The sequence below is a fragment of the Haliaeetus leucocephalus genome, unplaced genomic scaffold (genome assembly GCF_000737465.1).
Source record: "Haliaeetus leucocephalus isolate CR32 unplaced genomic scaffold, Haliaeetus_leucocephalus-4.0 Scaffold545, whole genome shotgun sequence".
Lineage (NCBI taxonomy): Eukaryota > Metazoa > Chordata > Aves > Accipitriformes > Accipitridae > Haliaeetus > Haliaeetus leucocephalus.
In genome coordinates this window covers 1,943,394-1,959,264 of record NW_010972981.1, presented here as the reverse complement: position 1 = coordinate 1,959,264, position 15,871 = coordinate 1,943,394, and the positions used below count along the sequence as shown (strand labels likewise).

Sequence of the window (15,871 nt, the reverse complement as noted above, 5' to 3'; positions counted from 1 at the left end):
TTCCAAACCAAGCCATTCTATGATTCTATAACAGGAGTATGGCACTTGGCATATAGACACTGAGCTATTGCCTTGAATCAGGATGACCTGAATGATCTTGGGATTTGAAGGAGGAAAGCCTTGTGCTTCCATGTCATCCTGACAACGAGCTTATTGCTCCAGTAGCTTGATAACCTCTGCATGACATCCAAGTGTGTGGGTGTTGTTATGCCGCATCAATGACTCTTGCTGATCCCATATGCTTGTTTAGTGGGGCTCTCTGAGAGTAGTGCATCACAGGTTGTGCCTGCATACTCAGGGAGGAACATAGGGTGGACTTGGTTGGCAGTCTTTGGACAAAACTATTAGACCATAGGTGGTATACATGAGCACAAGTGTAGTATTTAGTAACTAGTACATAAGTCATGAGAAATTTGAGACTGATGACAGCTGTAATCCTGCACAGAGGAGGCACTTGTTAAAATACTGTGTGATTATAGGGTGACAAATAGAATATTAGGTGTCCTTAAGAAGCCAAACAGATACAGGCCATTTATAGGTCCTAATTGTGACTTAAATACAATGCAAAGCTCTACAACAGATTTGGAAAAGGAAAATTTATCAGGACAAGCAGAGAGTCCCTCAGAAGACAGAAGCATCAGTGAGAGGTAGCTGTGAAGAGACCTGCATCGCTGTAGATGTGCCCCTGGAGGAGTTTCCAATGGGGATAGGGACGTGTGAATGTCACTGAAGGGTGTGGGTAAGTAGTTAGAAATGTTGCCTGTGGTTCTGATGACTCAAATTCAGGGAGAATGAACTCAGACTAGGATGAGTTCAGAAAGTGTCTATTAAGGTGATTTGGGAAACATGCAGGTCTTCAGAGGAGACTAGAAGAGTTTGCTTTGCTTAGGAAAAGAATTGATAAAGGGTATGATTACTCTTTTTAAATATATATAGAGAGGAAACACAAGGAAGAAACTGCTATTTGGGCAAAAGATGGTGCTATCACAGAAGCAAAGGGGCAGAAATGGGCCATGTGTAAATCCATGTCAGAAGAAGACTTGCTCACCAAGTGTTGGGAACAGTCCTTCAGTAGCAAGAACAGGAAATCTGCTTTTCACATTTATCCTGTTGAATTTCTGCTGTCATTCCTCCATATCTTACCATCGTGGGTTTTTCTGTTTTGTTTTGGTTTTTTTAACCTATTTGTAGAATGTGTTAGTGACCCAGGAGGCTCTTCCCGCTTCTGTGCTGTGTCTCCCAGTGTTCCCAGCTGGACTCTTACCATCAACGCCTCACTGTCCCCAGTCAGGGACAGCAATCTGCCAGGAGAGCCCAGCAGCTGAGCACAGCTGCTGTGCCTGCTCAGGGGGAGCCAGCTCACTGCTGCTGCAATTGCTTTACTTCTACTGGGAGACGTGCTTGCCTAAAACGTTCAACATCATATTTGGTACCAGATTTATAAGGGAGGGTAAGCATTTGTTTTCCACCCATTAAGAATACAGTTCCAGATATGATTTTGAACATTTTAAGTATATTGTACTGTAGAAGTTTCATAAAGATGTGTGTGATGCTGAAAAAAATTTCGTAAAACTTGAGAAAATTTCTGATTCTCACACATCAGACTTTGGGTTGAGGGGTCTTGCTGTTTTTAGCTTGTCCGCTTCCCTTTTCCACTTAGGAGAAAGGGGAAAGCGTTACCAGCTGTGAACTTGTCATACAGAGATGAAGGTGAAAAATACAAGAAATTCTATTTCCATTGTGGAAACAAAGAGGAAATTGGGTTCTTCTGAAATTCCTGTCATTGAATATTTAGTTTTCAGTATTTTCCTGAAATTACAGATAAGAAAACAGTTAAGAACCTGCCAAGTAGACTTCAGTCTTTCTTGAATGCCTTTTTTACTTTTAAATAATTTAAAATAAACCTCTACATAATTAGTTAAAAGTGAGGGTGAATTTTGTGTGTAATGTGTTAAGATCCCCAAGCTGCTATTGAAGCTGCCAAAATAAAATAAGCATTGAAAAGAAAAAGTTAGTTAAGAATATCATATCAGTTGAGACAGGTGGCATTTGTGAAGAAATCACTAAAGCACAAAGTAATGCAATCTCTGGCCTCATCTTCTGTGATATGTGTTGGGAATTATATGAAACAGATGCTCGGTGTGGAAATAACTGGTGTGTTGTTGTTTTAAGATGGAAATACTTGTTGGACAAATTCTAGATTCTTTTCACTTACCAAGGAAACCAGAAATTATCTGCTATGTATTTTATTGTAAATATTTTTCCATAATTGTTTAATGGTGCTTCTATGCATTATTTTACTGTAGTGACTTTTTGTTGTTGTTTGTGTCATTAATTGTTTTGGTCATGTTTAATTGTTCATTATTCACGATTTGTTTCTGTGCATGCTGCCTGTGTATTATACACATTCTCCATTTGTTTTGACTTCCACAGCCAGAAAATGTTGTCCTGACTCTTCAGGTAATGTCTTATGGTAGATGTACAGCTTTGAAAAGAAACTAACCATATCTGTATGCACTGCTTCTATTAAAATATCCATAAGTAGTTCTAATGATATTTTAAATGGTGTTCTTCCATCTAACCTATTTTAAAACAATTTATGTTGTCAAATAATTTCTGAAGTGTTCAGCTAACTGGAAAAGAAAACAGTAATTCTTTTCCAAAATCTAGCCAAATTCTTCTTCCAAGCATCTAGTTCATATTCTTCAGAAGGGATAATCGCTTTTAGCCAGCAGTTAGTAACAATAATAAAAAAATAGGTTTCATCCTAGAATTGGTAATTAGGTCAGAAATTTGCAACTCTGCTAATGGTGGTGGTTGCTGTATTTGGATCAGTTGGTAATTAGGGATTGTGAGGAAGGGCATCAGCAAAGCTGGAACTGGAGCATGATTGATAGCTTGTGAGAAATTGTAACTTAATTCGCAGGACAATATGCAGCCTCAATTTCATCCTTTTACTGCCAAGTTGCCCTATGCTGGTGGATTTGTAAAACAGAAGGGGACTCAAAGTACCAGTGTGAGAATTAGTTCTCCTAAAATTGGGAAAGGAAAGGGGAAGAGAGATTTATCAGGGACCACTGGGCCGTGCCCACACCGCGCTGTCTAGCTCTGTGTGCAGACACGTGCCTGATCTGGTTTTGGCTCTGTCACCTTGTGTTTGCAGCAGAGGGAAGCAGCACGGCCAGCTCGCAGCTTGTCCCCTGGAAACCACGTCGCCTTGCGTAGGGCTGTGCCGGGGCTGTCTGGCCCAGCTTCTTGGTCCTGGGGCACTTGCACTGCTTCCAGTGTAAAAGCTAGTTGAGGTATTGTGTTGCATTGTTCCCTTTCACTCCTAGCTTTTGAAAGTGTCCTTTGAGTTGCTGCTGCTTTGCTGTTTGGCAGCAGAATAAATGTCTTTACCTGAGAGAGCTTAAAATCCACTCCTTCATGTTTTCCAGTCCCTAAGCAGTTTTAACTTCAGCAGTTTGGAGAAACCTCTGCCATTGCAATCGATCATCCAGTGAAGTACTTCCCTTTGCAGTCCATACGAATCTTTCTACTCATAACTGATTAAAAAGGAGAAAAAGCTAAGCCTTCCTCCCCCCTCCCAGATGAAGTGTTCATCTAGTCAGCCTTGCTGACATTTGTGGAACGTTTTTAGAAACAGATGTGAGAAACAGTAAATTTGTGGTCTGGGAAATCAAATGTGTTCATTTTTAACCTATTTCGATTGCATTGATTCACATTTGTTTCTTGTGAGCATATTTTTCTCTTAGCACTCACTCCTGTAGTTTACCTAGCTAATATTCTAGCTAAATAATTATTAGCTATCAGTATCTACAATGTTATGTATCTTTTTGTTAGAAAAGTTGTCAGTTATTGACAAAATATACCAAGTCCGTAACCTCAGTAACTTGGTAGATGGTTTAGACTGTAGTTTGATTTTTAATTATTTGCTCTATATTGATTGCAGTTACTGTGTGATATCTGCTATTACCACTATTTTTGTCTGAATTACAGGCCATCTACTATGAAATCGGTTTTATAGTCTCCGCAGCCTTGGGATTGCTATTTATTTTGTTACTGCCTCTTGTGGGACTTTGCTTCTGTATGTGTCGTTGCTGTGACAACTGTGGTGGGGAAATGCATCAAAGACAGAAGAAAAATGCTGACTGTCAGAGGAGCTGTTTTGCAACATTTCTTTTTGTTGCTTCTTTAATAATAAGGCAAGTGTAATAAAGAAAACAATATGAAGCTTGGCATAGCACTAATTTTGCAGTGTCATATGACAATAATGTTACTGTACTAGCCTACAGGTGCAGAAATTATTTTATTAGACTAATACTATTGCTTATAAAAGAAAATGTGACTGCATTATAAAAATGCTGCTACCATTGCTATCCACAGGTCATTATGTACTCACTTGAGAGGAATGTAGGTGTGAAACAAAAAAATTAAGCTTGCATTTGGCAAATGAAGTTTTTGCCAGTCTCAAAATGGCAATTGCAGAATGTTATGTTAAACTTATGAACATAAGGGACTGTCCTATGTTCAATTACCATCCCATAGAGAACTTAAGGTAAAACATACTGCTTTGTTATTGATAGTGTAGCAGTGGTGAGAAAAGCAATTGTGTGACCTTCTTCAGTATATGCTGTCCTCCGGATTTTCTTACTAGTTCAGAATAATGGGTTTTCTTTTGGGCACTGAGTTGTTTAAACCATGCATGCACTCACTGTAAAATGCTGGAAAAATTTTTGCACTATTGGTGTTAGGAGCATAATCCTCTTCTGTGCTGGATGTGTAATGGGTGATGAGGGACTACAATCAAGACTTTTCTTTTCCCTGTAGATGTTTTCAAAATACATTGTTTGCTTTTAGGCTTTTTATTTTCCTTTAACTTCTTCATATTTTCACCTGCCTACTATCCTTACTTTGTGATTATATTAAAAAAATAAATCAAGTCTTTTGATTTATGCTGCATGACTGTTCAGTCAGGTCACTTTGTCACTTCACTGTGATCTATAATTTTTTTTTCTTTTTATTACTGTTTGTCATGACAAATTGAGACCTTGCCTATGCTCAGATGTAGGCCATGCTGATACCAGGTATGGGAACATGCATTTTTCTCCCAGGCATCACTAACAAACATGACACTTAAGTATTCTGAAGAGCAGAAACCCAAATGGTATTGTAGGTGGTGGTAGGTGCATCCCTGCCATGATGACAGGAGTACAATGGTGCCTTGGAGAAAGTAAGTTATTAAATTAACTCTCAGCATGCCGAAACTGAAGGTAGTTCACAGACCTTGCCAGCTATCTTTACACGAAGTCGCAGGATGCTATGCGCTAGATGCTATGTTCTGATTATAATGGCTGAGGAATGTTGCCTGTCAGCAGAGAAATTAAGAGGTCGCTCCCCTTGTTGATCTCTAACTTGGCATTTGCTGCCAGCTATTCTTGTGGTATTGAGCATACCCAGCATTGGCAAATGCTTCCTCCCAGGTCATGACTGGCAGATCAGTGAACCCTAGTAACATGCTTTCCAGGACTAGGGAAACTGCCTCTTTAACTCATCCTTTTTTTTCCTTTTCTGTAAGACATCAGGAGTATCAGCTGCTTACCCTAAGGGAGGGGTTGGTCTGAGCTATGTCTGCAGGCTTCCACAGGTGGAGATAATCTCATATGACTCCCTGGCTAAGTCTCTAATGCTGTGAATGCTGTGCAAGGCAAGATAGGGCTTTACAAGGCTAATATTACTGACCCCAGCCTGACTGAGTGCTCAGGTCTCCTGTATGCCTCTGTACAAAGCAGGATTCTTTTGCCCTTCTTGGAACTTCTTTCACAAGGGTAGAGAAGATGCTGTGCCTGGATCTATTTAAGCCCATGTCAGCTTGCTTACTGCTATGCTGAAACACAAAAGGACAGTCTTGTCAGTAGCCATTGCCCTAACAAAAAAACTGGAGAAAGCCTGAGATTTACTTGCAAGTGCTTCTCCATTTCTTATACTGTATTCAGACTAAGTCTCCTTGTGGATTTATTCTTTACTTTTTCCCCAAGTTACCATGCTATTTCAGCTTAGGTGGAAGATTTACTTGTAGTTGTTCTTCCCAAAATCATACTTCTCAAGAACTGTGCCACAGCTGAATACACAAGCTGTGACAATAATCAAAAGAGTTTAGTCCTCTGCAAGTAAAATGCTTATGGCTACTTGCAGACAGAGCCAAAAGAAGAAAAACTTGAATGATCTCTGCTAATACAGGGTTACATCCAGATGTGCTATGAAATCACTAAGGTGGGTCCTCTCATTGTTTGGGTATAGTTTAAAGTTCATGCGGGGGGCCTCCTTTGGGAGTCAAACCCTTGCCAGGTGATTGGAATACCATAGACTCCATCAACCGCTGTGCTGCTTCAGAAGATGCATTTAGCAATACCAGCCATTCTGGGATTCTCTCAGGCAAAGGATCAGAACTTTGAAGAGCAGGAAGCCTGAGCCATTTTTTCTTTTTCCTTTTTATTTTTTTATTAAACTTTTTATTTTTTCAGTCCTTGGTATGGAAAGATGGGTCCAAACTGTCTTTCCTTGGCTGGGAAAGACAGGTCAAATGCATGGTAGAGGGTATTAGTAGGGGAAGGACTCTGAATGTGGAGCTTGCAATAGGTTACATAGGCAAGAACTATATGAAAACCCTAGAAACATGTGGGTGGCTTTTCTATGTGTTGGCATGCATGCAAGTTCACACTGACATATATATGCTGTTAATGTAGATTTTAGAAGATTTCAGCTAGTAGATTTTAATCACGAGGAACATTAATTATTCTCACTTTTCCACTGATACAGTGCTCTGGTTATTAGGATGAGGTTTTAATACTAAGTTTACTGGAATGATGTGTAAAGGAAATACAAAGATGATAAATTATATTTTTACTTAAAAAACCCCAAAAGCTCTACCTAGATCTGCTCTCTGAAGGTGGGGTCTATGTGGGAAGTATGGTTTCCTAAAGGAGAGGTATAAGAAACAAGTCAGAAGATGTGATTATGTACACAGTTGTTTATCTTAAAGTAACTAAGCCATAAGTGTGTCATTTTCCAGTATGTGCACTTTGTGTTTGAAATATTTCTTTTGGTAGATTGAGCCAAAAATATATGCAGTGGTTTTGGTAATTCACAGTTTTTATACGTGAATGTTGTCCTCCAAAGTAGGATTCTGTTGCTAAAGAGCACAGGATGTAGAAATAATCTATCAAATAGATAGCCAAGTAGGTTTGATATTCCAAATTTATCAATGGACAATGGACAATTATGTGCTTTTCTTCAAAGGTTAACTGAGAGTTTAGAGATAGAGACCTGCTATTACATCTTATTTCCTAGTCATCTGCAAGCTTAGGCAAACACATGTTTTCTCTGGGAAAGAAATGTAATTTCATTAATTCCTGTACATTTTAAAGGCAAGGTAGGGACATCTGATTTTTAAGAAAGTGTACATTGCAATACCAAATTTAATCCTGGTGATAGAAAGTGTCCTGGATATTGGATAGAAAAACACATCATCAGTTTTCTGTCCTTCCAAGAGAGCTTGTGTTGAAAGTTCTTTCTTGAGTTGTGGATGTTATTATGTATGAAGTGAGGGAAAGCCACGTCTGAAGGAAGGTAATGATACTTGTGTCTTGGCAAGTACCTCATGCAGACTTCATAGAAGTCCTCTTGGCTTTGTGAGATTGGTAGTGCATGTTGTTCAGAACCTGGGAATCAACATTATCTGAAAGAATTGGTGGAAAAGTTGGTACAGAAATCTCTAGCCCATTATTTTCTTAAATTCATTAGCTAGTAGTGAGGAAGGTGACATTTTTCCAGTATGTAAATCTGTACAGGGTTTCTATCCTGTGACTTGAAATGTTTTGCAAGCACAGCTAAAGGCAAAGCTTGCCCCCCACCTCCCCGCAACTGGATTAGTAACATCTATATTAGTCTGTGAAACCTGACAAGAAATTGGGTGTGGAATACCTGACTCCTGAAGAGAAGAGACTGTTTAAACAGTTCTCTAATCTGTTACAGAAAAGGCATGTCCTTTTTATTCCTGCTTTATGACTTTCTCCTTGTAGCTGCTTATTGAATGTTGACTCAAGGCTGAGTTATGTAATAAATAGATTTTTCTTCTCTCATGTTGTGTGTTTGTTTAGTTACATTCAGAATGTAGTCGCAATTGTTCCAAGTGCCTTGTCTGCTTAAAGCATCTCTGCTATCTTGTTTCCTCCCACTCCTTCCATTTACGAGACTGAAGAGAAAAATGATCGTGTTCAAGTCTTACAAAGTACTGTTGTGTTAGCTTCCAGTTGACCTTTCTGCTCTGTGAGCATAACATTGAAAGGACATAAAAATGCAGCTGTCCAAAGAACAAGGATGTTGTTATAAACTCCGAACCTCAGAGTGATATACAAATGTTTACTTTTTCTGATAGATTGAGATAGTTTGTCTTCTGATGTAAAGAAAAAAAAATTTAAAAACAATTACCATCACTGTAGAGTGAAAAGAAATAATGTATTACATGTGTCCAAAGTGAAACCACTTACTTCCGCTTGTGCTGAAAGTTACTCATTTTCTTGGCATTTTATGCGTTCTGAGTTCTCATTCCATGGGTGGTAGCTGATGATAATGGCTGCTCAAGTGTTGGTCATAGTGGAAATAAAACTATGCCATTTGCTCTTAGTTAAATAAGTAGTAAGATAAATGTTGGTGTCCCTTTGTTCATTAGTGACTTCTGGGAAGGTAGTTAAGAGCCAGTTTTGAAGACACAGCTGTGAAATTTGGGGTAGAGAAGCAACCTCTTTATGTCAGTCTCTGTCATCCTGTTCTGAATATTTTTGGATATTGAGAAAAATGTTAATGAAGCCATCCTAATAGACCAGCACCTGTAGCACATAGTCTTGCCATCTCTCCCTGTATCATGCTCTGACATCAGAATTTTCCTACTGAGAGTACTTTTCAGAGCAGCAAAAAGTCTTGTACTTGAGACCAGTTTTACTGGGAGAACAAGCCTTTACATTGTTTGGGAAAGCTAAAATAGGAAAAGCAAAATAAAGATGAACATTTGGGTTTGGATCACTGATAAGAAGAGACGAGCATCATCAGGGTGTTTGCTCCTATCTTGCCAGGATACGCAAATCATGCTATTTTAGGTACCCATTTACTTTCTACCATCTCATTTCTCATTTATGTGGCTGTATTATGGCTTCCTTTGAACATATGTTCTTTGGAGCAAGAATTATACTTACCTTGTATATTTTGCCCCACTGGGAGCCTGGTATGGGTTTTCTCTAAGTCTCATTTAAAAATACTAGTATTTAGGTCTTCTTGACACCCCAACTCAGGAAGTTTTGACAGTCTGGGAGGAGTACCAGTACCATTTGTGTTAGTGACTCCCTTCTCCTGTTGTTTGGATGTCTGTAATGGCCTTTCAGGGTACTGCCTCTCTAGTATTGAGCTGTTGTACTACAGTGCAAAGTAAGAGACTGAACAAATGTGCCATCCAGGAATTGCCTGTAGTGCACCTGACTGCAGCCTCTAGGCAGTGTTTGCCCTTTAGAGATGTAGCATGCCTGTGTTAAATGGATCTGTGCTGTCTACCAGTTAAATCTGCAGAAAGTTAGTGCCTAACCCATCAAGTGGGTTTGTAGTCAGCCTGCTTTTGAGGCTATTACCACTCTGGTGGTTACTTTTCATTTTTCTGGTGCTTGTCTGAAAGGTTAGCTGTTGTGAATGTGAGATGTTTAAAAGCAAAAGGTCATCCTTCTGTCTAAGTCTATTTTATATCTAAACTGAACAAAAAAAATAAGGATCATGTACGCTAAGAGAGCTTTTGAAGCCTCTCATGGGACTTATAATTGCCTTTTTACTTACTGTTTGTGCAGATCTGCCATGCTGTAATTAGAATTTTACAGTGGGGAATGATCAGATAGAAAATAATCAGCAGCAGTGCTGACTGGAAGTCTAGCTCACTTTCTGCCTTTTGTTTTAGTATCAGGAAATGCTTATATATTATTTTAGCATTAATAGGGACTATTCATGTGCTTTTAAAAGATCTATGCAATTATGTAAATAAATTGGGCCATTGTGAGTAAATGTTGCTGAAGTTTTCAAATGTGAAATGTTCCTTTTCACAGTTAGCTTATGAGCATTTGCTTGTAGCCGTGTCAAGGTTAATGATACTTGTAAAAGAGCCTAACTTTTCTAAGTCTCATACAATTTACCTAGGCTATACACATTTTCTGACAGTATCAGTGCAAATGGATAAGTAGTTGTATGTTAATAACTTCTGAAAACTTTAGGTTAACATCGCTTTTTCCTTTCTTTATTTGAATTAATAGTACAACATCGGCCCTTATGGCCCATTTCTCTAGTCTGCCTTGTGGTGCATGTAAGAAATTGTAGTAAGAAAAAGTGAATGTGTAAATTTATGGAGACCTTTATTTTAATAACGTTGACTTTTTTGTGGTAATTTTTTGGTTCTGTTTTATGTCAGAATGGGCATTTACAGTAATAAAGAAATGTCTGTATTTTTTTGTAGTGTTGGAGTGCTCTGTGCATATGCTGCCAACCAGCATTTAACTAACCAAGTCCGAGGAGCAAAGAAACTGGTTAACAGTAATTTTAAAGATCTGAAAATTTTCCTCAACGACACTCCAGCGGTAAAGAGTTTTTTCTTTATGGGGAATGGGGGTGGGAGGGAAGAGCTGTAAGAAAGAAGTATGGCAGAAAAGAATTGTTTCTTTCTGTTTGATATAAATCACACCTGCGGTATTTTGTTTATTCTTTGTGTGTCGGTCTCATGAAGTAGGATAAATGACGCAAGGTAAGACATTTTCACACAGCAGTAAATGTTACCCTGATGGATCAGCATTCTTTGAGCAACTTTTGAGCTGTACTCCTGGAGTATGCTGCGGTGATGCTTGTAGGCCCTTTTCCTCCTACTGAACTAGTGTAGGTCGCTAGCAGAAGATGAATCATTTGGAAAAATATGGTTTTAAAAGGAATACATATTTACAAAAAAATCTTGCATGAAAACTTGGATTCCTTATTGCTCTTTCCTGTTTCCTTGTATTTTGGACTTACTGGTATGTGCTCTGGGACTGAGCTACAACAACTTCTTTTCCAGAATTGTTTTGACTGGTTTTCCTTTAAACCAGTGACATACTGTGCCATACTGAGCAGGCATTCTCTCCTTTTTACTTTCAAACTTTCCTTGAAGTTCCAAAAGCAGTGCTCTGCATATCTTTTTTGCACTGAAAGAAAAAAAAATGAAATGTTAGTAAGGAAGACTTGGAAACTTTCCTGTGTACAAATTTCAATTCTTTATGGATTAGGAGGAAAAAGTCCCAACAGTCCTATTACCTTGGCTTTCATTAATTTTAATTAATTAAATTTAATTAATCTGTTTTACTTCCACATGACTGGTGAGTTAGAAATAGGTGGAATTCACACAGTTATGTGGGATCCACGAGTATGGTAGCATCCCAGTCACAGTAACTCTGGCCTGTGTTTCTGCTGACAGGACTGTATGAGAACAGGAGACATCTGGGGGATGCCATTAAATGTTTCCATGTCTGGGGTTGTTCCCTGTACAGTTATTCGTTTGCGCATGGTGTTGTGACAGTCTGGTGATGGAGGTATATGGCAGGAAGTGGAGGTCACACGAACAATCTCTCTCTTGAAATGGAGTGCCCTTTGTCAGTCTGAAGCTGACTCAAGGCACAGAAAGATGTAATCCAGTTGCATCAGAAACTACTAGACTCCCCTTCACAGCATGCTGAGTGCCAACAATAGGAAACGTTGGACTAGAATATCTATTACGTAGAAGTAACTATCTTAACAGAGGAAAAAAAAAATAGACTCTAGCTAAAAAGTTCATAAAAATGCCTGAATTATTTCATTTAAAAGTGTCAGGACTTGAACACTTGTGCCAGGAGTTCCTCAAAGTCTCACTTAGGTATAGATTTGTAGCTTCTATGCAGGATTATTAATTTTTCTTTTTTTTAGACTTGATGACAATTAATGATGCAGTCATCAGATATATCTTCTAAGTTATTTTGTCAGACAAGATACATGAGTATCACATATACACACATTTGTAAGAATTCCTTGAAGATAGGAGAAGGACTTCAGCTTCTTGAAAAAATTGTAGAATCCAACTAATTGGCTATAAAGCTCTGAAATCCTAGCTGATGTCCTTGACTCATCAGTATGAGGTGTACAGCATATAAGAGGATTTGTAAAAAGAAGTCACATGTTAAGAGTTCATGTCATAGAAGATTTGCAGACTATGAGTATTGAGTGATAACACTATTAGTTATAGAGTTGCCTTTTGTCTGTGACATTGCTGGAGACAATGCAAAACCTGTAGCCCTGCAAAGTTTTAGTCCTTAGGTTAGCCTACAAAGACAAAACAAGTAAACAAAAATATACCTACAGCCTTCTTGGTAAGAAACACTCAATTTTTTTCTCCTTTTTTTAAAAAAGAAGGTCTGCCTCATACTTTGTCATTTAATGACATCCACTGCTGTATGATTGATAGGTTGGTTTGAGCGTGTTTTTTTGTCTGTTATTTTTTTTTCTTTACTCCACAGGAAGTTTGAGGCTGCAAGCCAGATACACTTTGGTACACATCTGAGTCACGTTTAAAATTGGAAACCCATTTGTCAAGTGTATTAACTTTTACATTACTTTAACTCAATTGGGGTAGGACTTGTAATGCATTATTTTAAACATGCAGAAATCAGTGAAGGTTATTTAACATTTTTTCAAAATTAGTGGAGTAAGATTTCCACTTGTGTCATGGTTTAACCCCAGCCAGCAACTAAGCACCACACAGCCACTCGCTCACTGCCCCCCAACCGGTGGGATGGGGGAGAAAATTGGGAAGAGAAGTAAAACTCGTGGGTTGAGATAAGAATGGTTTAATAGAACAGAAAAGAAGAAACTAATAATGATAATGATAACACTAATAAAATGACAACAGCAATAATGAAAGGATTGGAATGTACAAATGATGCGCAGGGCAATTGCTCACCACCCGCCGACTGACACCCAGCTAGTGCCCGAGCGGCAATTCCCTGCCCCCACTCCCCAGTTCCTATACTAGATGTGACGTCCCATGGTATGGAATACACCGTTGGACAGTTTGGGTCAGGTGCCCTGGCTGTGTCCTGTGCCAACTTCTTGTGCCCCTCCAGCTTTCTCGCTGGCTGGGCTTGAGAAGCTGAAAAATCCTTGACTTTAGTCTAAACACTACTGAGCAACAACTGAAAACATCAACGTTATCAACATTCTTCGCATCCTGAACTCAAAACATAGCACCGTACCAGCTACTAGGAAGACAGTTAACTCTATCCCAGCTGAAACCAGGACAACTTGAGATGGTCTTTGATAGCCTTTTGTCCAAACCCAGGATCTGGTGATAACTAAGCTGCTGGTTTATATTGTTACGGTGTCTTGGTAGAGCTCAAGTTGTGACTGGGCCAAACCCACCTGCGGGTAGGGAAAACCATTGGCATTAAGACAGAGCAGCCAGCTCCTTCCTGCAAGAGAAGTTCTGAGAGGCTGCCCAGATACAAGCCAGTCTTATTGGTGAATTGCTTCAAAATTACCACCCCATCAACTTGCCACATGTCTCTCTGTGAAGGAGGAACTAATGCCACTAGAAAATCAAGTAACGGCGATGAAGACATGCAAAACCTTGCTGGCCTGAATGACTTGAAGCTTTTATAAGGCCACAGTTCCTGCTACTTAACACTTTTAAGCTGAATCATTTACCTCAGAGATGTTCCAATTAAGTAGATTTCCCAATTAAACACATCTTTTATTTTGTGCAGTTCTGCCAAGCAAGGTTTTAAAATATTAAGTTAACTGAAAACAGTAGAGTCAGGATTCTGGGGGTTTGCACAAATATTTTGATTGTTTCAGAGTGGCACTCTGACTCATTATTTAAAAATGTTATGTTTTTCCAATTATTTTAATAGGTTTTTTATCATCTTCTTTTCAGCAAATTGACTACTTGGTGAGCCAGTACAACACAACTAAGGATAAAGCACTGTCTGACCTAAATAGTAAGTACTTTGATTTAAAGGGGGTTAGCGATGTATATTTAAAGACTTCAATAAGATGATGTAAATAGCTCATAATGCAAAGTGAAACTTTATTTATGAGAACATGATTTTCAAGCAGAAGTGCTGTTCTCAGTGGTAAATGAGACTAAAACCTAAAATTCTTTTCACATAAAATGTCTCAGAGCTGGTATAATGCATATTATTTCCTGAAAAAAAGTCTTTTTTAAAACTGCTTATACAATAAGTCAGGCTAATATTTTGTTTTCTGTTTTATACTTCACTAGCGACTAATACTTAATGCTTTTTTTTAGAATATTATTTCTCAGTTTTTAACTGTGGAGCCAAATGTCAAGGAATAGAGCTACTAACTGTTTTGATGGTTCCAATGAGTGGGATATCTCTGTATTTGTTTATTTTTGTTGTTATACCTTTGTCCTCTACTCAGCTAGAAGTTGAGGTATAAGCTTATCTTCTTTCTAAAGCTGCTTAACGTATTTGCCATTTCAGAATCAGCAGCTGAAGAGCAGGAGATGAAACTTAAAATACAAATGCTGCACTTTCCCCTTCAGTGCAGTTACAATACAAGGCATCACCTTTTAAAGCTCTTAGTACACAGAAACAACCAAACCACTGATTTTTTTTTTTTTTTGAAATTTAAGCATCACTTTCCAAAACTGATAATAGAAGGGGCCGACCACATCCACTGCAGATTAGAATTCAAGATGCATTATTAGCAGGTGTAAATAAATCTGTACAGGTCTGCATTTCAGACTGAAGTGAAATACGGAAATACCAAAACCTATTTTAAACAGGATTGTTGGTGAGATCAAACTATGCAACTGTGGCAGCATGCCACTTATCATAAATTGACTTATTGTACCCAGAATCTATGCTTCTCTCTAGGTTTAAAACATATTTTAAAGGTAGCTTTTAGTGCAGCCACCTCAGCATACCCTGAGGTCAATGTGTCTTGTCTATATGAGGCTACTAATGCACGTTGAACGTGCTTGCAAAAGTAGTAGTACACTAGTTAAATAGGCTTCCTACTTAATTCTAGGCAGGGATATTCTGGTCTAAAAAAAGTGTGTCATCTTTAGGTCTCCAATAATAATAATGATAATAAATTGACATCTGCATTTCAAGTACTAGCTTGTAGCTTCCCAGGTAATCCAAACTGAAATTTCAAATTAAATATTTGTTCTCAATGCCAATTTAATATGTTAGTTAACAGGAACCTAGCTCGATCTGTGATGAGAGTGCTCATCAATAACTAAAACCAGAACTAAGTGTGTGACACCTGGAGATAAAAGGATTTCATTCTAAGGGAATCAACAGTAGCATAAACCTTGAGAGAAATGTAGATGAGTTCAGTTTGCCCACCCTAAGGAAACGGTGAAAAGTGATTTCTGCTTTATAAAAATTCTCATCCCAAGCCAGACATGACACTGCTGACAGTAATGGATGCTTCTGTACCATGCCGTATTCCCATTTCATCAAGACCAAAAAACTCAAAAAGCTGTTTACCGTGACCTGAAAATGGAGGGGACCCAGCGATTACCTAAAGGATATGTTACGTTAAGATACTTCACCAAACTGTGCTTGGCATTTGACTGTCTTCTTGCTGAACTAAGCTTCATTTCTGTTTGTGGGCAGTGAGACAGGATGGTTTGGAGGTGGGGATAGCTATTGGTAAGCATGAAGCCAGCGCTGTGAGCATCAGTGCTGAATGCACTGCATGAGGGGGCAGGGACTGGAGACATGTGCTTAACACACTTAAGGGATTTCAACAGAGA

General features: G+C 38.6%; 1 protein-coding gene across 3 annotated transcripts in view; it reads left to right on the top strand.

Annotated features, from left to right (window-relative positions):
• Positions 1 to 15,871, top strand: part of PROM1 (prominin 1) — a 57,267-nt gene that overhangs the window by 18,165 nt on the left and 23,231 nt on the right. For 2 of the 3 annotated variants that reach the window (XM_010576817.1, XM_010576818.1), the window contains exons 3-6: positions 2,434 to 2,460; positions 4,000 to 4,205; positions 10,544 to 10,664; positions 14,015 to 14,078. In XM_010576817.1, coding sequence (XP_010575119.1) covers positions 2,434 to 2,460; positions 4,000 to 4,205; positions 10,544 to 10,664; positions 14,015 to 14,078 — 418 coding nt within the window. The remainder of the gene's footprint in view (positions 1 to 2,433; positions 2,461 to 3,999; positions 4,206 to 10,543; positions 10,665 to 14,014; positions 14,079 to 15,871) is intronic. The other variant, XM_010576819.1, reaches the window with a different exon arrangement.